Here is a 23,895-nt window from a genome sequence, read left to right on the forward strand (position 1 = left end):
CGAATATATATAAAAATTTTCTTCTACAAAATTAAGTTACTGCTAAAAATCTATTCGCGATTTCAGCTTCCTATCTCAAAGGGAAGCTAGAAATTTTGTAAACAGACATACGGACAGACAAAGTGAAGCTTTATTTTCAATTTTTTTTGAAAATGAAGGCAAAAAAAAAAAGCTTTATGCAATTTGTCATGTCCAAACTAACAGCTTCAGAGTTAGCCTATTAATTATAACTTTCTTCACATTTCTTATCACTATAATAACACCAGCACTACAACTACCACCACCACAATACTACACAAAAAAAAACAACAACAATCATCATTATTACCATGACTATCACCATTATTATTACTACTGTTGCCGCGTGTCATACTTTTTTTTTTGTTACCTTTTTCTGATTTCTTATATTAATATTTTAAGATTTTAATCTGCCATTGTTAACGATTATAAACTATAAATATGTACAATATACGAAAACAAAAAAAAAATCCATACTTTCAAAATAATAATAAAATAAAAAAAAATAATAATAATAAAATAAAAATTATTATTATAATTTTGTAATACCCGAACTTCTTCTCCATATATAATTATATGCACAGTTTTAACACCTTCATAAGCACCAATTTAAATTCCACAAACAAAAAAATCAAATCCAGTCCTAAAGAAGAGAAAAAAAAAATAACAAAATAATTTATTTTTTGTGAATAAAATAAAAATTGATTTTTTACTTTCTGGGCTTATAGTTGTTGTAACATATAGTTCTCCTCTTCTTTTATGTCTGGTTGGGATAGATGGATAAATCGTTGGTACTTATGATGGTGTCGGAGCTTATTTTGTGTTTTTGTTTTGCTGCTGTTGTTGTTGTTATGAATTTCATTTAGCTATAGTTTAAGGTGTTTCTTAACCACCAATTCAATATTATAATAATAATAATAAATACTTTTTTTTTTAATGCTTCTTATAAAATATTGAAGTTATATAAGCACATACATATGTATTTATGTAAGTATGTGTATAATAAAATAGTATTTAAAAATTAATTGAATACATTTAAAATATAACAATTTATAATATGCAAAAGGTAGTATACTTAATAAATGCAATTTATTAAGAATTATTTCATAAAAGCATTAAGCTCACAAAATCTTATTTCAGAATTTTTAAATTTCCATTGTAAAAATTAATGTACGAGCGGACAAAAGTACATTTGGAATAGGTACTATCTAAACTACATGACATAGTCTATAAGAAAACTTTGAATTCTATTTCAAAAATTATCTTAGGTAAACTCAATTCTAAGAAATTCATTATCCATCATGTTTAAAAAAAATGAATTTTTGAATACTATAACTTGCACTTACTTAACCAAATCATTACTACAATTTAATGCATCTGTACTGGACTATTTGATCACATAGATCTTACGACGTAAGGAATAATAACATTAAATTTTACTACTTTTTTCATCTGCATTTTTACTACATCTTTTTGTATATATTTCCGAAATAAATATAAATTGTGTTTAAAAATTATTAGAAGATTGGATTGCTTTTGTATTTCATCGAGAGAGCCCATTGAGAATACAATCCGAACCGAATTATTATTTTATGTTAAAAATATACAGCCTGATTCTCTTCTTTTCAATCCTCTTTTTTATTAATTTTCTAATCGATATTCTCGCTTTTTTAATTGAATATGTCAGTTTTCCAATATAATTACTAATTTTTTTCAACTAAATTTTCTCATTTTTTCTCATAATATTGGCTGAATTTGTCACCTTCAAAAGCAAAGTAATTTTCTTCTCACTCGGTATTTTTACTTACCGAAAGCTAAAGTTTTCTATTTAGATTACAGAAATTTTTTATTTAGCGTGCTTGTTACATTGGTTTATTACATTAGCGGTATGTAAAAATTGCATACTTCGAAGCTTACACTATGATTTTATTTTTATTTCCAAGACAAATGTTATATGTATTATGAAGCAAAAGCAATTGTGTATGCATAAAATCCTTCCATACATATCGCTGCATAATTTTTTAAACCATATTCAATCTTAAATTTTATCAGGCTACAAGAACTGGTAAAAAATTTTCATGGCTCTCATCAAATGTATTGTACTATTAAAAGTTATTTTACATGAAATTATAAAAGAAATTTTTTTTTATTATTTTGTAAATTTTTATAGAATGCAACAACAAAAGCGCTGATGATTCAAAAAAAAAATTATTTTCTTGTTTTTTCGTTAACAATAATCTTTTTATTTCTTTTTTGTATTATTTTTTTTTATTTAGCGTGTTAACTTTACTGATTTGATTCGTTATCAACAGGTACACACATAGCATCTTGTATATACGAGAACAACGAATAAATATATGTACTTAAAATAGTATTTGTGTACATCCATACATAGATATATGCATACATACACATTGTATAACACTATTAATAATATAAAATACTGAATTCATATATTGTATAACACTATATAGGACTGCGTAAATTTAAAATTTATATAAATGAAGCATATAATTAGTGATTGTGATTACAATGAATTGATTGGTTTCAATATGTGTAATCCTGATTTTCAGCCTGATGAAGATTCTTTTGCTAAATAGATTTTTGTTAAAAAAAAACAAAAATTTTTTTCTTGTTTTTTTTTTTGTTTTTCGTTTTGATTATTTTGAATTTCAATCAATAACATTTTAATGTTTGTGAATAAATATCATTGTACGTTTATAATGTATTTTGAAAATATTCATATAATTGTATTAAAGTGTTAAGCTAATTGTATCTTGAAAGTGTTATACATAAAATTTTTAAAAAATCATAGCTTCCTTGGAAGCATTTGTTTTCGAACAAATATTTTTTAAAACTTATTGTGTAATAATTATTCGTTATCTTCGTAAAATGATTGAGTTTAGTGAGAAACAGAATTTTTGTTCCTTAAAATTATCTTTGTTTGGTTGCGTTTTTTTTAATATTTTGAAGAAATCAGACATAAATTTAGCGAATCAGAAAGAAATTGACATCAAATTCAAATAGCTCCACCGAAAAAATTAGCTGAAAATATTGAGCAATAATTTCTTATAGTTTAAAAGCTCATAAAAAATGTAAGTAAATACTTATCCATTCCTAATTCGGGCTTGTAATTTTAATAAATAGCAAAAGGAAAAGAATTATACAGACTCCATACCTAACAGTCCATACTGAATATCCATACCTGAAACAGCTGATTTAAGCTTTAAATCAATTTTAATTTAAAAAAAAGCCCGTGCCTTATATATAGAATAAAAACCTGACTAAATTTTAAAAATAAAAATTACTTTTATATGAATTTTGAATGCAATTAAATTTCTTATAATAATAAAATTTTGATAGACACCTTTTCCATTACATACCATTGAAATTTTGAACAGATCCCTTAAAAAAAAAATACAATATGCCCTAATATAACACTTAATCAACTACATATCTCTTTTCTTTATCTCATTTTTTATTCAGTATCGAACAATGCAGTTAAAGGAGAAATGAAATAATTCTATTTTTAAATTAATTTTGTCATCAATTCTCTACACAAAATTGAAAAAGAAGAAATGAATATTTAATTAAATTTAAATTTTTGAGAGGAGACCTAACTAACCGTTTAGAAAGAAAAAAAAAAATTGATTTGTCATGGCAATGTTTTTTAACATTTTTATGTGTTCATATATAATATACATATATATATTATATATGTACAGATGTATATACATACATATACATACATATATGAATAATTAAAATTATTTTAAATCTTTTTTGAAAAATTTCGAATAAATTCCAATTAATTTTTTTTGTTATATAAAATTTACCTTACAAAATTTTTTTTTTGATGTGGGTTGTTTTGTTAATCGAAGGAGATTATAGCTATTAGAATTAGAATGAAATTACATATAACATTATACATATGTATATTATTTATGTATGCATGTGCGTATATAATTATATAATCATGTGTTAAAGAGTAATTAACAAAATTTATTAAATGTATTTTGATTTTTTAAATTTAAAATTTCCATAAAATATAATCAACACCAATCAAATTCAGTTGTATATTATTGGATTAGATTTTTTAATTTTTTAAATTCCTGCCAATACTTATTTTTTACATACATACTTAATTTTGTTAGACTTATTAAAAAAATAACAATATGTTTTTAGAGTTTTTACGTAAAGCAAACTATTTTGTAATTTAAAATTATAACAATACTGAATTTCGTATCGCAAATCATGTTAGTCTAAGTTTAATTGGTAGATATTCAACTAATCAAAAAATTAAATGTCGGTACTCATATACACATTTGGAAAATAAATCGGATCATATCTACCATAAAAGTTGTTGAAAATCAATTGTCGAATTTTGGTGGCAATATGCAAAGGCAATGTATTCATACTAAAATGTCATTTACTTATATGTAAATGTCAGTATGACAATTTTTAATTTACGTATTGAATGTTTATTCAATACTTAAATTAAAAATTGAGTTTTTTTATACTAATTATTACTTGAATGAAATTCGATGACATAAAAAAACTTCTTTTAAAAAAAATTAATTTGAATCTAATATGAAGTTTAAAAATTTTAAGTTCTTGACATTTAATTCTGATTTAGAAGATTTTCGATAATTCAATTTGGATCGAATGCGCTTTGTTAATATCTGCAAAAATGGCATATTTGAAAATTATAGTAGTACTTAAAGTTCTAAAGAAATTCTTAAGTTTCTTTTTATAACTACAGCATAATGAAAATGATGGGAATCGACTGCAGAATGTTACAAATCTGCAGAAGTAAAATCTTCAGTTTCTGCAGATTTGTTAGTATATTGTGTGAAAAAATTTAATTTATGAATTTCACTCCATGAATTATTAAAAGTCCCTTACTATGATTATAAAATAAAAAAATTTTAGTTCAATGTTAAGCTCGTTTAGATTCTGTGCCATGAAGTATTTAAATTACAGAATAATTAGTAAATTATTAGACCACATTTTTTTTTTAATTTTTAACAATTTACACCTTAATACTTTTGTTTATTTTAATAATTAAATTGTCATGCAAATTATGCAAGTTGTACAACAAGTGCTATTAATTTAACACCAATTTTCTGTATGAAATTCTCTTTTATTATTATTTAATAAACTCTTTTTTATTGCGTATTAAAAAATAAATATAAAATTTTCAAATTTATATTTAAAAAATTTCTCTGTAATTTAAGTGCATAATTTAATTAAAAATACTTTAAATATTAATAAAGCCGCTCCTTATTATAATAAAATATGAATGTATATCCAAACATGTTAATTTCAATTTTCAAAAATCAATTGGGGGTTCGATTAAGTTATGAATTATATAATTATTGGAATTGGAAGTGTCTTTTCCTAAACTCAAAGAAAAAACAAAATAAATTGGTTTATAAAAAAAAAACCTTATCAAATGTTATCTGAGTACCATTTCTTTTTTTTTTTCCGTTTTCGATTCTGCAAAAAATCGAGAATTAGGTAATCGTATTCGATTAAATAAGATAATCATAAATTTAAATAATAATAGTGTAATTTAATCGAAAAATTTATACGATGTGATAAAATTAAGAAAGCACGAAAAATATGATATTTTAGGAATAAATTGAGTGAAATTTAAAGTATTTTAAGAATTTGTTGAGTTAAAAACTACAATCAGATATTTAATTATATAAATTCAAATAAAAACTACGTCTAAGCAAAATACGAAAATTAAGGCCAAAAAAATTTTAACATGCAATTAAAAACTTCATCAATATTCTGAGGTGGGTTAATCTCACAAGTAACATCTTGAAATCATGTTCGAGCAAAGGCGTGCTCTTAAGGCAAGTGTGTTAATATGTTTTTGTTCATGAATTTGTTTTGGGAATGTTGTTTCACAGCTTAAGGTCGGTGGAACTGCGTTTTCGTTAGTCGGTACAACAAAATTCTCTTTGTGTCATAACAAAATCTCACTAAAATATTTGTAAATAAAAGTGAAGTCGCAACTGTCAAATAATTTAAAACAGTAGCGCATTTATGTGAAATTATAGTGAAATTAACAATTTTCATGATAACTTCAAATTATTTTTCGAACACATTTTATTAAAAATTTTGGAAAGTCAACGAAATCCATTCTTTTTTGTGTCATAGTTTAAATTTTCTATAAAAAAAGGAAAACTAATTTATTTTTTGTTTTTATTTTCATTTTAGGAAAAAAACGAACTTATTCAAAAACATGAAGAATATTGTATGAAAACTGTTTCTAAAATCTCACAATATTTTAGCAAGTTGCATAATATATTGCAAACTTCTGAACGAAATACATTACTATATATAAAACAGGATGACATTAAATTCAAGAATAATATTAGCTCAATAGAAAACCAAATAACTAATAATATAAAAAATTTTGAGGTAGCTACATATATATATGTACATATGTATATATTAATTGTTTATTGTATACTTAAAAAAAGTCAGCTTAAGTATAATTAATTTCTTATTTTCAGAGTATGATTCTGTCATTGCAAAGTTCAGTTATGGAAGCAAAAAAAGTTCATTTAAAAAAGTTGGCCGATTCAACAAAAAAATATTTAGAATGTGTGGCAACACCACCATTATTTCCAAAACTTGCGAAAAATCCATTTGAGTATATTTTATTTATTTAAAAAACAAAACAGAATATTAAAATTAATTTTACAAAAAAAAATTTTAGGATAATAGAAAATGAAGATTTGGAAAAATTACTTAAAGAATTTTGCCCTTATAAAGTAATAAAAGAAACTGAAGAATCAAATAAATTTATGCAAATGGCATCAAAAAATTTTGAATTCAAAAAGAATGAAACACTTTTAGATGAGACTGAAAATCCATTAATGTCAAGTATAATTAGACGAGGTCAAAAATTTAATCAAAAATATGATTTTCCTGATGAAAAAATATTAGATATGGTCACCGATAATACAAAATTGTCAATACCACAAAAATCTAATAATAAAGAATCTCGAATAAAAATTCAAAAAGCGAAAGTATCACATTTTAATGATCCATTACATTTTTATGTTCAATTTGATTCATATTCTTTAACTGAAAATCTTTTGAATGCTGAATGTACAAAGGATGCAAAAATTGCCGAAACTCCCAATAAAATTAATATAAATCATTTATATTTAATTAAAACAAAATCAAATGTTTGGGAACGTGGAAAAATTTTAGAAGAAGTCAAATCACAAACTTATCGTGTACTACTTATCGATACCGGAGAAACCGTTTTTGCAACTAAACAGCAGTAAGTCAATGTCATTTTTTAGTTTTTGTAATTTTATTTAATTTTATTTAATTTTTATATCATGTTATTTGAGATTCAAGATATTTATAAGGAAAGATTGGCGCCCAACTTAACGTTAGGTTTCTAACTAACGTTAAGTTTTTTGTATTTTTTTTACAAATACGTTCATTTATAAAAATTAATGCTTTCGCTTTCTCTGTCAAGACTTTTTAATTTTAAATTTAAATACATAAATATAGCTCTTAAGGCTTCGGGTTAATACTCATATATGGGGCAATAATTTCAAGGATGTTTCTTTGATCAATTTCCGAAACATTTTGTATAAGCTCGAAAGCGAAACTTTTTTTAGGGTCATACAGACTTATTTTAAGATTAGTATCGTTTATTTAAATTTAATACCTTAAATATACATCTATATTTTCGTCTTATTGATAAAGTTATCCTAATTATAGCAACATAATATATGTAATTAGGTACTTTATCTACAAATTTCATAAAACTTGAATCATATTTGCTTGTAATAAGCGCCACCATTTCATATCATTAAATCATGTAATGATCGTCCAATAGTCTCGGTTTCTTGATTATCATTCTTCTACAACAATGAAATTTAATAGTATTAATGTGAAATTTTCAGAAACAAATTAGCGATCGACAAATAAATATAAATATAAATATATATAAATATTTAATAATTTCTGTAACATAAAAATTATATATTTTTAGAATAATTGTCATGTCAAAAGCATTACAATCGAAGGAAGCAGGAGCTGAAAAATGTTCAATATTCGGGATCAAACAAAAAGAATCTGAAAAAGAGTGGAGTGATGAAGCTAAAGTCCTGGCTAAGAATTTGTTACTAAAGTATTCTCAAAAACAAAAAAAAAAATTTTTCTCTCCTTTTTTATTGAATATTTCTTGTTTTTTTTTCTAGAAAACTTATTTTTGTTGCTATTCTCAAAAAAGACAAAGATGTTCTTTATGTGGATCTTATCTCAAAAGATAATTATCCTACTTCATTTAGAAATGCCTTAATATTTACAGATATAGCTGAAGAAATTTATATTGATAACAAGGAATTAGCGAATACCGTGAGATATTATAATAATTACAAGATGGTAAATCGAATTTATGTTTCCTAAAAGTAAATTTTGTTTTAAAAATTTGTTAATGGGCATACATACTACTTAATATTCTATCCATAATACTTAATATTCTAGCATAACTCTTTACTAGAAGAATTAACTAAAAACTATATACAATTCTAATTAGATAATAAATTAAAAAAATATTAGCTGTTCAAAAATTATAATAACACGCGTAATCACAGTAAGGAAATTTCACACAAGATGATAATGAATTTCTATAATTTTCAAGTAACAAAACTTGTTTTCAAAGAATAATCAAAATTATCTTATATTTTGATTCAATTTTACATTATGGATTATCAACAATTATCAATATTGTTTAATCAAACATTTTAATATAGTCAAAGAAAATGTAGATTTAATTTAGCACTTTTTTTTTGTGTCGAATCACCCACAATTTGTTTATTTTTTTTATTATTTTCTGTGAAGTTGCGCGTTTCGACATCATTTTCTATTATTAAATTTTTAAAATATTCATAAAAATTAAACCACAAACATTTTGTTGATTTAAAAAAAAAAACAACAACAAAAAATAAAACGATGATAGTAATAAAATAGTAATAAAAATCTTAGTATACATATACATAATGTAAATATATACATATTCAATTATACATGTATAAGTTCGCGTGTTGAACAAGTTTTACTAATCAATTATCAAACAAAAAAAAAAAGAACAAAACTTAATTGTCATAAAAACACTATTCCTATTGAAAACTTACACCGAATTCAATTTAATATGAAATCAAACACCGTCTCTAAATCAATCTTATTAAATACTAGTATAGTAGTTCTCGGATGATTTGTTTGATTACCTATTTATTATCAATATGTTAACAAATAAATGTCGCTCAGATTTTGTTTATTGGAATAAATTTTTGGATATTTTTTTTTTTTCTTAAATTTATACATAACTATACGCTATATAATTATGTATTTATGCTATTTATTTGTATTTACCGAATTCTTTATATATATATATATATTAAGAATGGATTATAAAATATTTATTATGCTAAATAATAAATTTTAAAAATAATTTTTCAAATAACTTAAAATATCTTCAAGATATGTTTAAATTAATAATTTATAGACATTGTTATGACGTGAATTAAAAATAAAGCCTTTCAGGCCCTTTTTGACAAAATTATGTACATATGTATTTTAGAATTCAATATACATATGTAAATACATAGATATTCCAATTATATTTTTAAGTTCTTTTATTAACTCTTTAAATTTCAAATTTTAAATTTGAAGAAATGATCCTGAATTGAAAGCGATTTATTTTCTTGGATACGTACATATATATTATATTACGTACATACATACAAATTAAAGTAGTGTCTAAAAGCTGTTAAAATTACAGGCTCTTATAAGTGATCATCTAGAAAAAAAATTTTTCTACTTTTTCTTTTGTTCTTAATACATTGTGATATTTAACTAACAATACAAAGCTCTGTGATTTTACATGCTAATGGATATTTTTCATCGTTTATTCCTAAAAATCCTGATTGCAAAAATTACAAAATTCAAACTTTTTGAATTTATTTCATTGTTGTTGCATATATGCTAGCATAAATTATTATAATAAGCCTGACAAATGAATTTATTCTTATTTGTCAAATATGTAACAAAATAAATACAATATTGATAATATTTTTTATTTATATTTTAAGTGTTAATTATGTTTCCCGATTCTCACTATTAAATAGTTATTAGTGAAATAGTGTTTCCTGAATTTGAATTTTTCGTTTTACAAAAACAATTAAAGTTAGTTATTATGAACGTCTACTGAATCTATTGGAATTACATAATAATAAAATTATCATTATATTTTGAAACAAATATATGTACATATATTAAAGCTCGTACAATTAATTTAAAAGTGTAACAAAAATATCATTGTTATATTATATAACAATGATATTAATGATATGACACATTATATATTTTAATAAATAGAAAGAGCTGATAGCACCACTGAATCGAAGCTTTTATCCAATAAATGTGACTGAGTTAGCAGAAATAAAAATAAGACCATTAAATGTGATTTCTCCATCAGAATTTTATGTTGCTCAAGTGAGAAAATAAATATGCATTTCTATATTGAATTAATAAAATAGGTCTTTATTATATTTAGCATGAATCTACAAAAGAAATGGAAAACTTGAAGTTGGAACTTAAAGAAAATTATAGTAAAAATTTTAAGATGATATACTGCCCTAGAAAAAATATGCAATGTGCTGTCGAAATTAATGAGAACTGGTACAGATGCAAAGTTATTAATGTTCATGAAAAATGTAAGATAAATATTTTTTTAATGTAATCGATCAAAATTATTTGTTAATGTAATAAAGCTTTAATAGGGAACAGAAAATTTATATTTTAATTTCTTTTTGAATTATTTATACATATACCACGAATTATGATTTAATTATTTATTTGTGTAAATATTAAAAAAATTAAAATTTATATCTAAAATTTTTTTGTGTAGTCTGGTGTAGGACAAATAAAACAATGTTCTTTTAACTTTTCACCAACGTTTCGATTTAATTTTAAATCTTCATCAGGGCTAAAAATAATATTTATATGATAATAATGCTTTTACAATATGTCATACATTTCTTATATGTATACTTACATTAAGTTATTGAACAAATTTTAATTTGATTTTAACATAATTAATTAACTCAATAGCTTCCATAAACTAATTTAATAAAATTTTTTAAAATCGTCAATTAATATTTTAATAAATAACATATATATAAATAAATAAATAAAATAAATTAACACAAAATTGTAATTGTAGAGCGAACAATAGATGAAAACAATAAACAGCTGATTTGTGATATTTTTTTATTATAGTTTAAGTTTTTGTAAGAGTCTAGTTTTTTGTCCCATTTACAATTTTGTGTTAATTTATTTTATTTATTTATTTATATATATGTTATTTATTAAAATATTAATTGACGATTTTAAAAAATTTTATTAAATTAGTTTATGGAAGCTATTGAGTTAATTAATTATGTTAAAATCAAATTAAAATTTGTTCAATAACTTAATGTAAGTATACATATAAGAAATGTATGACATATTGTAAAAGCATTATTATCATATAAATATTATTTTTAGCCCTGATGAAGATTTAAAATTAAATCGAAACGTTGGTGAAAAGTTAAAAGAACATTGTTTTATTTGTCCTACACCAGACTACACAAAAAAATTTTAGATACTAAAAATAAAGGACGCTACAATTAGAACTTTAAAATTTATACTTGTTTGTTTATTTTATTTTCAAATTTTTAGGCGATGTGGATGTCTTTCTTGTTGATGAAGGGCGATCAGAAACAGTTCGTTACACACAATTAAGTTTTTTGGAAAAATCTCATTGTATTATCAACGAATACTCGTTTAGGTGTAGTTTAATTGATATTGAACCATTCCAATCGAATAACTTGTACTGGACCTCAGAAGCTTTGGTCGATTTTCAAAGGATTATGAAACATTCAAATTTAAAAATATTAATTCATACCATTAATCAAAAAAACCACTCTGTTACACTTAAAATAATACAAAAACAACGTGAAATGAATGTTAATGCTTTATTAGTCGAATATAAACATGCAATATCAACTGGTCCTGAATCAGTAGATGTTACAACATTTAAAACTAAGTCCCTAGTCTCATTTTCTAAGGAAAAAGATAACTTAAAAGAAAAAATTTCAAAAAATATAAAAACAACCATAAACCCAGAAGGATCATTAACTGCAGGAGGTTCAGTATCTCTAAATCAAAATTCATCAAATTTTCAACGTGAAGAAATTATTGTTACCCATATAGAATCACCTGGTGAATTCTATATTCAGCTTGAAAAATTTTGCGATGGCATTATTAAACTTCATAAATTTTTACAAAAGTATCAAGAACAAATTCTAAGCGAAAATCCAGAATATCAAATAAAATATAACTGGAAAATTAATGATAATTGCTTAGTATTTTTATGTTTATCTGAAACAACAGTGAAAGAATGGTATCGTGGTAATATTATAGATATCAAAGAATGCAAAACTTCAGACAAAAGAAATATTTCTTATACAGTTTATCTAAGAGACCACGGGAAAAAAATTGAAAATATATGTAATGAACAATTATCTCCAATACGATCTTGTGATGCTCGTATTTGTAATGCTACAACAAAATGTCATTTAGCATGTGTAAAACCAACGGGAGGAACAGGTATATGGTCGAAAGCTGCCAAAGATCAGTTAAAATCCTATATTTCTAAATATGAAAAGCTTTATGCAACCGTTCAAGGGGAAAACGTCAACAATTCCATTCCCGTAATTTTATGGGGTTTTTGTACTGAAGTATCGGATGCTCTTTCACCGACAATATATAAATATGTTAACATTAATAAAACTTTACATAGTTTAGGCTTTGCTCAGTTAGTTGAAAGATTTGATCGAGATAAACAAATTATGAAACTTACTGACGTGATCAATCAAAATGAAATAGAAGATTTGGAACAAATAATGAAAAGTGTTGACCTCCAAATTGAAAAAGGTATTTTAGACGAAATTTGTTGTTTATTGGTTGAAATAAAAAAAAAATCTTTATTTTTCTAAGCCAATGCAAAACTTTAATTAATTTTTATTTTCAGAATCTAATGAAATGAAACAAACTGAAACTGTTACAGAAAGTGAGAGTGAATTAGAAAATAGCGATTTCTCTGATAATGATGATAGCTGCGAAATTTGGCCACAATGCTCTATTGACAAAACCTTATTCACCGCATACCCAACGTACGTAGATTACAATGGGTGCATCTATCTTCATGATGCTACAAAAGAAAGTCTTTTAGAAAAAATAAAAAAATATCTTAACAAGAAATTTAAAAATCACATTAATACAAACAATGAAATAACAGATTTTCAACCTGGTGAGGCTTGTATCGCCCGATATCATGGTGATTCACTATATTATCGAGCCGAAATAATTTCTGTATCCAATGATGTAATTCAAGTTTGCTTTGTTGATTACGGTAATGTTGAAGAATGTAACAAAGATGAAATAATAAGGAAAACTTGCTTCAAAAAAACTCCACGACTAGCAGTTAAATATGAGCTTTATGGTATTGAACCAAATGCTTTGGATGGAAAATGGACAAAAGATACCTTGGACTTAATGCATATATTAATTGTGACAAAACTATGTTGTGTTACCGTCAAAACTACCAAAAAGGAAACATCAACAAAGCAGTGTTCAATTAAAATTGATGCATTGGATCTATCCGAATACTTGATTGAACAAAATTTAGCTAGGCGAATACAGTCTAATTTACCTGAAAATTCTACGAAGGAAAGTGACAATTCTTGCACTTTTCTAAAATACTTGGACAATAACAAAGGTATTGAAAATATTGAGGAAGCTAACAGCAATATCGTAAAGTACGATGATTACGACACAAAATATTCTAGTAATAATAGTACCAATTTAATAGCAAACACCAAATCAAATTCTTCTTCAGAAGATGAAGCTGAAGTATGGCTTAATAAACAGAAATTAATTTCAAACATAAATAAAAAAGATTTTTTTGAATACAAAGAAATATTTCAAAAGGAGGAACTTAACAAATTTTGTGCATCTGTTATATCTAAGTCAAAATCAACATCATTTTCTGCAGATGAGGTTGATTTCGACTGCACATTTCAATCTTGGAGTGAAAAAGATCGTCCAATAACCAACCCTTACAAAGCCGAAGAATCCGTATCACTATTATCAGACGAAAAAGACAACGACCTTTCCTCCATGGAACCTTTTGATCCAATAGATACCTCAACAGTAAGACTTAAAATCAATATTTTACCTTTTTATAAAATTTAACAACTTTCTGAAATTTTAAAATGTAATTACAATTCAAAATATATAAATTTTTATTTTCAAAATTCATAATATATATAAGTACATTATGTACATATGTATTTAATTTATATAATATATGTACATGAATATCAAAATGTTGAATGAAGAACACGTACTAAAATATTAATTTTTTTTTGGTTACAGGTTGTTCCGCGTTTTGATGGTATGGAAAATTTTAAGTATTATCAGTTGCCTTACGGTTTGAAAGAATTTTATTGTGAGGTGTATTACATTGATAATTTAACTAAATTCTTTATATCACCGGTTATTGCTGATCTCCAAAAACAATATATAGACATGATGAAACGGATTCAAGCATTTGTAAAAAGTTCAAGAAGTAATATGATTGATATAGAACCTAAAAAGCCATGTTTAGCTCTGTTTAATGAAGATGGTATGTATTATCGCAGCATTATTAAAGAAATACACCCCACATTAAATAAAGCAGAAGTATTATACGTTGACTATTTTAACACGGACTGTGTTCCATTTTCAAATATCAGAAAATGCCCCAATGAATTCATGAACTATCCTTTGCGGATATTACCCGTTCAATTGCGTAAAATTAAACCGAACCCAAGATGGAGAGAATCTGACATAAAATCAATTCTAAGTGAAACTTTAAATGGTAAAAAAATTTTCGTAGAAGTTATTAAACTAGGAAAAATTCCAGAGGTACAATTTTTTGTATCAAACAACAACAGAAGTTCAATTTTAAAAGACTTGTACGATAAAAAAATATTTTTGAATAATTAATTTTTAAAAATTCAATTTTATACTATTTTAAATATTTTTATATTGGATATTTTCACATTTTTATTTTTTAGTTTTGTTCCATTTTTTTTTTCGCTTGAATTCTTGTGTTTTGTATGAAACATGTTTATGTTAATCCCTTTTCAAATAATAAAAACTATGTATTATTAAAAAAATCCGTCTTTCCCTTTTGAAAAAAATTTTTCATATATTTTATTAAGTTTTATAATTTAAATCAATCCAAAAAATAGTGAGTAAATAACAAGAAACTCTTTCTTAGTTTATCAAAATTTTTAATTCGAACACTTCACACGTAAAAATAGTAATAGGTATTGAAATAATTAAAATACGTATTTAACGCTGGGTACTTTTAGCTATTTGCTCTTTCAAGACCAAAATACTTTGGCGTTGTTCTGGAGGTAACTGACCAATTTGTTCATCAGACAATTGCAAAACCTGCATTATTAAAGCAGCTTTTTCATGATCAGAAGCATCACTTGGTATACCATTAGAAGGTAACCGATTCTGTGATGATAACGGTCCTTGCTGTAATGGCTGCGAAGTTTGATTAGTTCCAGTCCCCCTGAGACGTGGATCAGATCTTGATTGTCTTGGATCGTTTGGAAATGCTGAATGACTTGTTGGCTGCGCGGGTTGAACAGGTGGTATAGCTCTTTGTGTCCTTGGATCTGGATTATTTATAGGAGGAGGAACCGGAGCTGGATTTGTGGATATTCCACGCTAAAAATAAAGTTTATTTTCAATTCAACAAGCATATAAAACATTGAATATTTTAAACGTGAAAGATAGTACATTAAGTCGATTAAGTGAATTTTTATAACAATCACAAAATCTTTATAAATTTTTAAAATGATTAAATAATATCGAATTTTGTGCACTAAAAACTTTATTTTTACCTATTCATATGTATGTATTTCTTTTTAATATTAAAATATTTTTGAAGCCACGTGATCATAATGTGAAAAAAATATTTAAATTAAATTTTAATTGACTTCTATCCCGTTTATAAAAAAATAATAAAAAATTTTCAACGATAAGAATAAATTTTTTTCAAACTCTTGAACAATACGATTATTTATATTGCCTACCATATCTTGATCTAAGTTTCTAGTTATACGCGGATCTATTCCTCCAATTCTAGGATCTAATTGTCTAGGATCAACATTGCGTGGATCAACACTTCGTAAATCAATATCACCTGACGCTGACCCAAAGGTTGGAGTATTAGTGGAAGTTATAGTTGGCGCTGGAACTATAGCTGGTTGTGGCGGGCCAGACATTTGTGGTTGCCCAGTTACAGGATTATTAATTAAAACAGGTGGCATTTGGTTAGCTTTAAACAACATAGACTGAAAACAAAAACAAGATTAAATATTGAAAACTGATAAAAAAGCTTTTTTACCAAAGCAGTTTGTGGATCTACTATTCGCATAACGACCATGGCTTGTAAAAGAGCATATGCTAATTGAGGATTTAATAGAAGCATTTGACGAGTTTCACTAGGGTTATTTTGAATACAAGTCTTCATTTGTTTCATTAATTCATACATTTGTTCAGGAGGTAAAGATGCTACAGTTTTAGTTATATTTTCTGGCGCCAATTCTGGTTCACAATGCTCACCGTACGGGTTTTCAACTTGTGGACCTTGCAGTAATTGTTGCATTTCCATACGCGATTTTTCTGTACATGCATTATCAACTCTTAACGTCCTTCCGCCAATTTCATACCCATTTAAATTTCGCATAGCACTAAGAGCTGTTTCTTGATCTTTATATTCACAAAAACCATATCCTTTCGGTTTTCCACTTTCACGGTCAAAAACCAGCCTACCGGAGTATACTCATATTAAATTTAATAGATATGTAAATACATAAAAATCTTTTACTTTAATGAAATAACCGGTCCAACTTCACTAAAAATTTCTTTCAACTTTTCCTCAGTCGCTTCATATGGAATATTTCCCACTAAATCATTTTAAAAGTTAGAACTAACTACAAAAACAATAATATACATGCACATATTTACCAAAAACCGATCTCATGGATTTATCCATGATACTTTGTTCATTATTCTTTTCCGTCATTTTGGTCTACTATTTGACCTCTTTCAATCTAAAATTAGTAAAATCCTTTAATGTTCTCAAAAAACTAATATACTAAAATTGATATTATATATATTGGTTAACCGCTTTAACCTGAAGCAATTATTTTTCAATATTACAATTAACAAATTACAATTATGTGCGGTCAATTCAAAGCCAGTAAGTCACTTTTTCATATTGACAAATGTCAAAATAAAATAACAACTGAACTACCGTTTTTTCTAAGTTCTAGAAATTTTACTACAATTTTCATCAAATCAAATCAGATGTGTGATTTTAATTAAACATCTCTTGTGATTTTCATACAAATTTATAAAGTATGTACTCTATATTTTCGTAGCCTGGATAGATGGATTTTTGATAGTGAAGGGATAACTTTTTAAGTTTTTGAATTTAAAGTTGCATATAGAAAGATTGACAAAAATTAATTGAAATGTAAATGAAAATTTTCATCAATCTTAATCAATCCCAATTTGTCAATCTTTGATTGACATGTAAATGTTTCGTTACAATTAAAACACAATTAAAACTTTGAAAGAAAAACCGAAAAATGTATGTATTTATTCCAATTTTTAATCAAAATTTCAATATTTTAACAAAATTTTTGATATTTATGTACATTTGTAATTTAACTTCAAACAAATTTCAGTGAAAACTCGAATTACATAGATAAATAATTGTTTGCATAAGCGCAAGATTTATGGTTTAGAACAGCGACTCCCAAACGGGGTATCGCGACCACACTTTGATCAGAGACAATATGAAAATTTTCGTGAGATAATGAAAAATTAAAATTATATTAAGTTATAATTTTTTTGTTTGATTAATTCGATGGAAAGAAAAGTTAAAGTAACCTTGACTTCAAAATTGCACCAATACGGACTTAATACAAAATTCAGCTTATCAGTTGTTATTGCTGAATTGTGTAGCAATGCAGTATTGCTTCAATTCTGAAGTTACGGTATGCGTTTTTCTAATAAATATTTCATTTTCCAATAAGATTGCTCATTTTTTCAATTTTATTTTTGCATATCTTCACTTAAACTTCACAAGAAAAGTGAATAAATTTTTTTCTCTTCAAAAGAAAGTTTTAGTATAGGAAAATTCTTCTCACTCGAAAATTACATTATACAAATGTAAGATAATTACTCATTTTCTTCTCATTCGTGAGTAAAATAGGGAGATGCACGATCAGGCTCTGAAAGCCTAAAAATAAAATGCAAATGTTATTACTGATACTATGTATTATGTTATGTATTGCAATAAAATGAATTTCAACTAACTGTTTTGGTTTTAATGTCTAATTACTTGCATAACTTTTCCTTGTTAAATGAAGATTTTGCACTTTGATTTCTATTTATGCAGTTTTTTCTCTTATTTTGGAAAGAAAGATATTAAGAAAAATTAAATAATTTTGTTTATTAAAGTGATAAGATCAATTTTATTTTGAACAGAATTAGAAATTAAAAAAAGAAATAGCAAAACCAAAAATTGCATTTTTTCAAATTTGCGATGTCAGCTGGTTTAATAAGCATAGGTTTTTGGAACCGTATTGATTTTGGAAATTTTGTTCATTACCGTTAGATCTTTAATCATTAATGAAAGCATTTCGCGTATTTTAGAGTCATCCATTTCCTGGTCACCGTCAAACATTTCAATTTCTAAAAGAAAAATTTTTGTGCCATTTTTATTTTGGATGTTAGAAAACAAACAAATATTTATATGCATACCTGAAACTTGTTGCTCAATGCTATCTAAACGTTCTTTAACTTTTTGCTGTTGCATTTTTATATGTTCCAATAACCGGTATTGACACTCAACTGGCTCTATTGGTGCCTCAGGTTGTGGGATAGTGGGCTGAACCTTTTCAATTAACTTTATGTCTTCTTTTTTGTCCTTATTCTTCTCATCTAAAACTTTAGTATCTGAATCTTTATTAACAATTTTGTCTTTGGCTATATTATCTTCTTCCCATTTTTTTGCCCATAAGTACATTTTAGGATGATCCTTGTTAGCTGCTACATTCATTTTTACTTTTAAGCTATGTAAAAATTTTTTGGTTTCCAAAAGATTTCCAGTAAGAGTGTGGGATTTTTTTAATAATTCGAAAGTTTCTTTTTCTGATGGAGAGTTTGCATGGTAATTCGCTACGGGTAATTTACCTTCATACAGCCAGTCTTGATCGTGAATATACTTCATACTTTCTCGACCTCTTTGAGGATTTTTACATATATAACAAATATATTTTTCAGGGACTTGTTTTTCTTTTTCGATTCCATTGCAGATTCCATGCTGCCAGCATAAGCATAATTCGCACTGTATCATTAAACCATCTTCTTCGGTATATGAACATAAGCAATTTATTATCTCCTCTTGACGCATTTTAACAATTTTTATTAATTCACCATTTTCACGAACATATTGTGGACTTTGACTTTGGTCTGGAAAATCTCCAGTAGTATGACTATTCCCATCGATAGATTCATTTACAGACAAATTCTGAAGATTTTTAGTTTTTTTTAACGTCGTCGAAGGTACTTTAGAAATTTCTGGTGTTGCATTGAAAGAATGGCGTGTTTCTTCGAAATCATTAAACCTCGGTGATAAGTTGGTAGTAGTCTGATTGATAGTGGAATCAAGTAACGGGCAAACGGTGGCTTTTAAACTGGTGTTTAAAAATTTTTTGGCAGTTCTTTGTCGGTTAGATTTTCGCGCTATATTTTTTTTGTTTTTAGACAAGGAAAGTGTTTTCGGCGTATGAAGAACCGTAGATGATTTAATAGAGGTTTCTGCACTGGCAGTTGTAGATAATTCCAATGAAATTTTGTTTTCAATATCCTTCAAATCGTCTCCAGTCGGATGCAAAAGATTTTGATCTGTCATACTACTTATTTGAACTGGAGACAAAGATGCACAATCCAACACAGAAGTGCTAGGGGGATCTGAAGTCAACTTTTCTGGCGGTAATATTGGAACATTTATATTTTGCTGATAACTTGTCATTGATGTGGGAGAGTTTAGTCTTTGTGAAGTTGTAAATGAATTACTAGCAAATGAAGTTTTTTGTATGCGTTGATTTTTCGCTTGAATCTCCTGTTGGTGAACTTTAGCAAAGAATTGTGCATTAGGCAAATGGTTTTTTGGTAAATGATCTTCTGTCGGCTCACCAAGAGTACGTTTGAGAGCTAATTCTTGCATGTTAGGGCAAACTCCAAGTAACCTAAAAAATTAGAAAAAGATATTACCTAATTTTTTTGTTTTTTTTTTTGCCTAGTCACATAAATGAGTGTGGTTTTTAATAAACAAAGTAAAAGAAGATATTTAATTAAATCACAAAATTACAGTTTACGGGTTAATTGTGTAATATTTTGATAAACTTACTTTGCTAGTTCATGGTGGTAATGTTTTACATGTATTTGTAAGTGATTCTCTTTTCTAAAGTTCTTGTTACAATTTTGCTCTGGACATCTAAATAAATTTTCTATTATCTGAACTTTTAGCCCACCAACATAAACTAAGAAAGATAAATTTCAAATAAATTAGGTAAATCAAATTTTGCAACGAAAAATTATTACCCCATCCATCCTCTAATTTCAGAATACCAGCGTTACTATCTTCAGTTCCTGAACTTTTTGCTTGATGCGCAGGTGATGTGCCTGTTTGTTGAATTTCATTTTCTATTGAAGTCAAAGCTGACAACACTGTTGAATTAAGAGGTGGCGGCAATAAAGATGGAAGTCCACCTTCTATAGGTTTAACATTTGCATATGCGGCCTCTTTAGGTATGGCAGGAGGTGGTTTGTAATCTTTTGTATAGACATATGCATTTATATCTTTAGCTCTTCTTCTATGTATACTAAAATCGTACACATCTGGATTATATATTTGTCCTTGTTCTTCTATAAACTGTTTCAAATCTGCTTTGGATCGAAATCGTTTTCCTTGAGGACTGACCAAGATAACATCCCATTTTCCTAAAACATTTGACCTTTGATACATATGTTTTATCCATCCGGATGGAAGCCGCCAATCATCAACTATAACGGTCGGTTTTTTGTGATCGCCTACCATTAAAAAACCTTCTTTACCAATTGGTTGATCATTCACCCAATGACAGCACCATTCTCCATCTTCAGGTATATGTGGAAGATTAAGTTCATCTAAAAAAAAAAAATATCGAAATGAATTGGAAAAGTTTTTAGTAAAATTTTTATAGGTAGATACCTACCCAAATTTAATGATTCTTTGGAAATTAAGGGCCAAAATTTTTTATTTGTTTTTGAATTTTTCCCCAGTCCTGATAGAGAACTTGATGCAGACTTTGTAGATGGTGTAGTAGAAATTTTTGGCTCGGGTTGTTGTTCGTTGGTTTTGGGCGATAAAGCGCTAGAAGCAACTGCTGTCTTATTTTGCCTAATTTTTGAAATATGTGCACCTTTTACAACTTTTACAAAACCATCGTCAAAAACAACATCGTAGGTGCCATTATCTAAAACTTTAGAAATTGTTGCCGGGAATTTTCTAGCACCACTCCACCGTGCCATAATTCTTTCGCCAGCTATGAAAAATTGTTCTGGTTTGTTACTTTTATCGACATAAGGTCTTAAACGTCTGCTGTTCATTGGAATCCATTCTTCAGTTCCTCTTTTACTATACCCTTTTCCTTCTTTTCCTTCAAATTTTAGCAATACTTCCCTCTCAATATTATCCACTTCGTCTACTTTAGCCATATGCCAAACTCCGTCAAAATCTTGAGCTTCTACTACTACTCCAGGCACAAAATTTAGCGATTCTTTTTTTGGGATTTTTGAATTTGAATTCGTTGATGGAGATTTATTTTCAGCTTCCAGTTTGGGAATTTTTTTAGGATTATCTTTTGAAAATAATTCGTCATCTGACTTTACTCTTTTAGAGCTCTTAACACCTTCAACTTTAGTTTCAAAAGTTTTAGATTCTTCCGATTCTGATGACCCCAATGTGTTTGCAACATTCTTTAGATCTGATCCTTTCGTTTCGTTATCATTTCTGACATGATCTATTTTACCCCAAGGAAAAATTGTTGGAGCGCTTCCTGGTTTTAAAGTATATTTCCCTCCTTTAACTGCTGTAAAATCTGCCCTTCTGAAATGCCTTGAACACACTGCAACGCTTTTCGTTATATTTTTATCTGCGGGAATTTTACAATTTACAATCCATATATCCCTTGTTTTGGAATCAAATGGAAATGAATGAAACGTTACTCCTCTATGTTCTGGTTTGTCAGATCTAGAGTTACAACCTTCTATAGTGCATCGTCGGGTCATGTTCTAGTTTTCAAATTCTATATCGTACTTTATTATGCCCTTCTTATATGTATTCAAACACAAGAAAAAAAAATTTATAGCAACAATTATCCTTGATTTTGCAATAAGCTTGAGACCTTCATTTAACACGCAATGAAAAACGTTTATTTTTCTAGCGTTTGAGTGCAATTAAATATACAGTATTTTTATCAATTATTTTTAAAAAATACTAGACAATAAAAATTTGCTGCTTTTTTTTAGTCACTGCACCAACACTTTTTAATTTATTTTATAAATTTACCAAAGCAAAACTAATCTGAAAATTACGTACTGTCAGTGTCAGAACTAAATGTAGAAATCAAAAAATGTCAGCCCTGACAGTCATAATATAGTTGTTTAAGTTTACTGGGAATGAGTGAGAGAAAAGGCTTTGGCACTTCCAAAAATATTAATGAGCAAGATTTTCATGAAATATGTCAAAAAATAAGTAAAAAAATGGTATTTAGAATTAAGATAAGTAGTTAACATAATCTATAAATCGAAGTAGTCCGAAAAGTTAACGGGATAAAATTTTGGTTTTTCAATTTACATTTACATGTTCAAACTACATTCGTAGTTTGTAAATGGAAACACCTTTTTCGTATATGAACTTTAATTTTTTTTGTAAAACAATTTTTTTTTCATACAGCTTTGGTTTGTTCAAATGTCAATTTATTAAAAGAAGACATTTCAAATGTTAAAAAGCCAAAATACCTCCGAAAACACACGATCGATTGTTGTCAATCAGAAATACTGTTTCCATGTACAAACAAAAAGTAACGTATAATTTACGTGCATTGGTGTGAAATGTTTAGTTTTGGTAACTCAAGAAAAGTTTGAATACTGTAAGTTTGAATATTACTGTCTGAGTAATTGGAACTTAAATATTAGTTTTAAAAAATGGAAAATTAACGTGTTAAAAATTATCAGTGACATAACAAAAAAGTAAAAAAACGTTTTACTTTAAAAAACATTTACGTTTTTATTCAAAATCGTCGAATTGTGGCATCTCTTAATGTACATTAATTAACTAATTTTGTTTAATAACCTTAATCCGTTTTGGCAAAAGAATATATTTCCGGGTTGTAACACATATGTTACCAAATTTGTGAAGATGTTTTAACACGTGATTCGTTTCGAAAATATTTTTTTTTAACTTAAATAAAAATTTTTGTGCTGTGTCAAAAATAAAATAATATAGTAACACAAGAGGGTTAACCAAATTTGACTTTGACATTAATAAAAACCCAATTTATCCCCAAAAAACGCTACTGGGGACAACATACTTCAGACTTTTAA

The 23,895-nt window shown here is 26.4% G+C and overlaps 3 protein-coding genes across 3 annotated transcripts; 1 reads left to right on the forward strand and 2 right to left on the reverse strand.

Moving 5' to 3' along the window:
• Nucleotides 1–5,855: 5,855 nt before the first annotated feature.
• On the forward strand, nucleotides 5,856–15,411 carry LOC129607037 (RING finger protein 17-like). The gene is made up of 12 exons (XM_055517729.1): nucleotides 5,856–5,882; nucleotides 6,250–6,453; nucleotides 6,549–6,688; nucleotides 6,755–7,327; nucleotides 8,054–8,191; nucleotides 8,262–8,445; nucleotides 10,441–10,557; nucleotides 10,619–10,778; nucleotides 11,785–13,041; nucleotides 13,139–14,319; nucleotides 14,545–15,125; nucleotides 15,405–15,411. Exons 1-12 carry the CDS (start codon nucleotides 5,856–5,858, stop codon nucleotides 15,409–15,411), a joined length of 4,569 nt encoding a protein of 1,522 aa, XP_055373704.1.
• On the reverse strand, nucleotides 15,345–17,429 carry LOC129607128 (cleavage stimulation factor subunit 2 tau variant). The gene is made up of 5 exons (XM_055517871.1): nucleotides 17,200–17,429; nucleotides 17,060–17,138; nucleotides 16,577–17,000; nucleotides 16,263–16,523; nucleotides 15,345–15,894 (listed from the first exon to the last, which is right to left on the reverse strand). The coding sequence occupies exons 1-5, from the start codon at nucleotides 17,255–17,257 to the stop codon at nucleotides 15,508–15,510; spliced, it is 1,209 nt and encodes a 402-aa protein (XP_055373846.1). The 5' UTR covers nucleotides 17,258–17,429; the 3' UTR covers nucleotides 15,345–15,507.
• Nucleotides 17,430–18,674: 1,245 nt separating this feature from the next.
• Nucleotides 18,675–22,878, reverse strand: LOC129607060 (uncharacterized). Its single transcript, XM_055517765.1, has 5 exons — nucleotides 21,504–22,878; nucleotides 20,851–21,435; nucleotides 20,657–20,789; nucleotides 19,006–20,495; nucleotides 18,675–18,936 (listed from the first exon to the last, which is right to left on the reverse strand). The coding sequence occupies exons 1-5, from the start codon at nucleotides 22,576–22,578 to the stop codon at nucleotides 18,800–18,802; spliced, it is 3,420 nt and encodes a 1,139-aa protein (XP_055373740.1). The 5' UTR covers nucleotides 22,579–22,878; the 3' UTR covers nucleotides 18,675–18,799.
• Between the last annotated feature and the right edge of the window lie 1,017 nt (nucleotides 22,879–23,895).

Source organism: Condylostylus longicornis, unplaced genomic scaffold (assembly GCF_029603195.1).
Source record: "Condylostylus longicornis isolate FDR11 unplaced genomic scaffold, ASM2960319v2 ptg000026l, whole genome shotgun sequence".
Lineage (NCBI taxonomy): Eukaryota > Metazoa > Arthropoda > Insecta > Diptera > Dolichopodidae > Condylostylus > Condylostylus longicornis.

What these genes read in the sequence shown, in the direction of transcription:
- LOC129607060 (XM_055517765.1), bottom strand. Translation starts at nt 22,578, where the DNA reads ATGACCCGACGATGCACTATAGAAGGTTGTAACTCTAGATCTGACAAA. An exon ending in TACCACCATGAACTAGCAAA is followed by an intron (nt 20,496 to 20,656) that starts GTAAGTTTATCA and finishes CTAATTTTTTAG; the next exon opens with GTTACTTGGAGTTTGCCCTA. An exon ending in CATTGAGCAACAAGTTTCAG is followed by an intron (nt 18,937 to 19,005) that starts GTATGCATATAA and finishes TTTTTCTTTTAG; the next exon opens with AAATTGAAATGTTTGACGGT.
- LOC129607128 (XM_055517871.1), bottom strand. Translation starts at nt 17,257, where the DNA reads ATGACGGAAAAGAATAATGAACAAAGTATCATGGATAAATCCATGAGA. An exon ending in TAGATCCACAAACTGCTTTG is followed by an intron (nt 16,524 to 16,576) that starts GTAAAAAAGCTT and finishes TTTTGTTTTCAG; the next exon opens with TCTATGTTGTTTAAAGCTAA. An exon ending in GAAACTTAGATCAAGATATG is followed by an intron (nt 15,895 to 16,262) that starts GTAGGCAATATA and finishes CTTTATTTTTAG; the next exon opens with CGTGGAATATCCACAAATCC.
- LOC129607037 (XM_055517729.1), top strand. Translation starts at nt 5,856, where the DNA reads ATGTTCGAGCAAAGGCGTGCTCTTAAG. An exon ending in GCTAAGAATTTGTTACTAAA is followed by an intron (nt 8,192 to 8,261) that starts GTATTCTCAAAA and finishes TTTTTTTTCTAG; the next exon opens with AAAACTTATTTTTGTTGCTA. An exon ending in TATTAATGTTCATGAAAAAT is followed by an intron (nt 10,779 to 11,784) that starts GTAAGATAAATA and finishes TCAAATTTTTAG; the next exon opens with GCGATGTGGATGTCTTTCTT.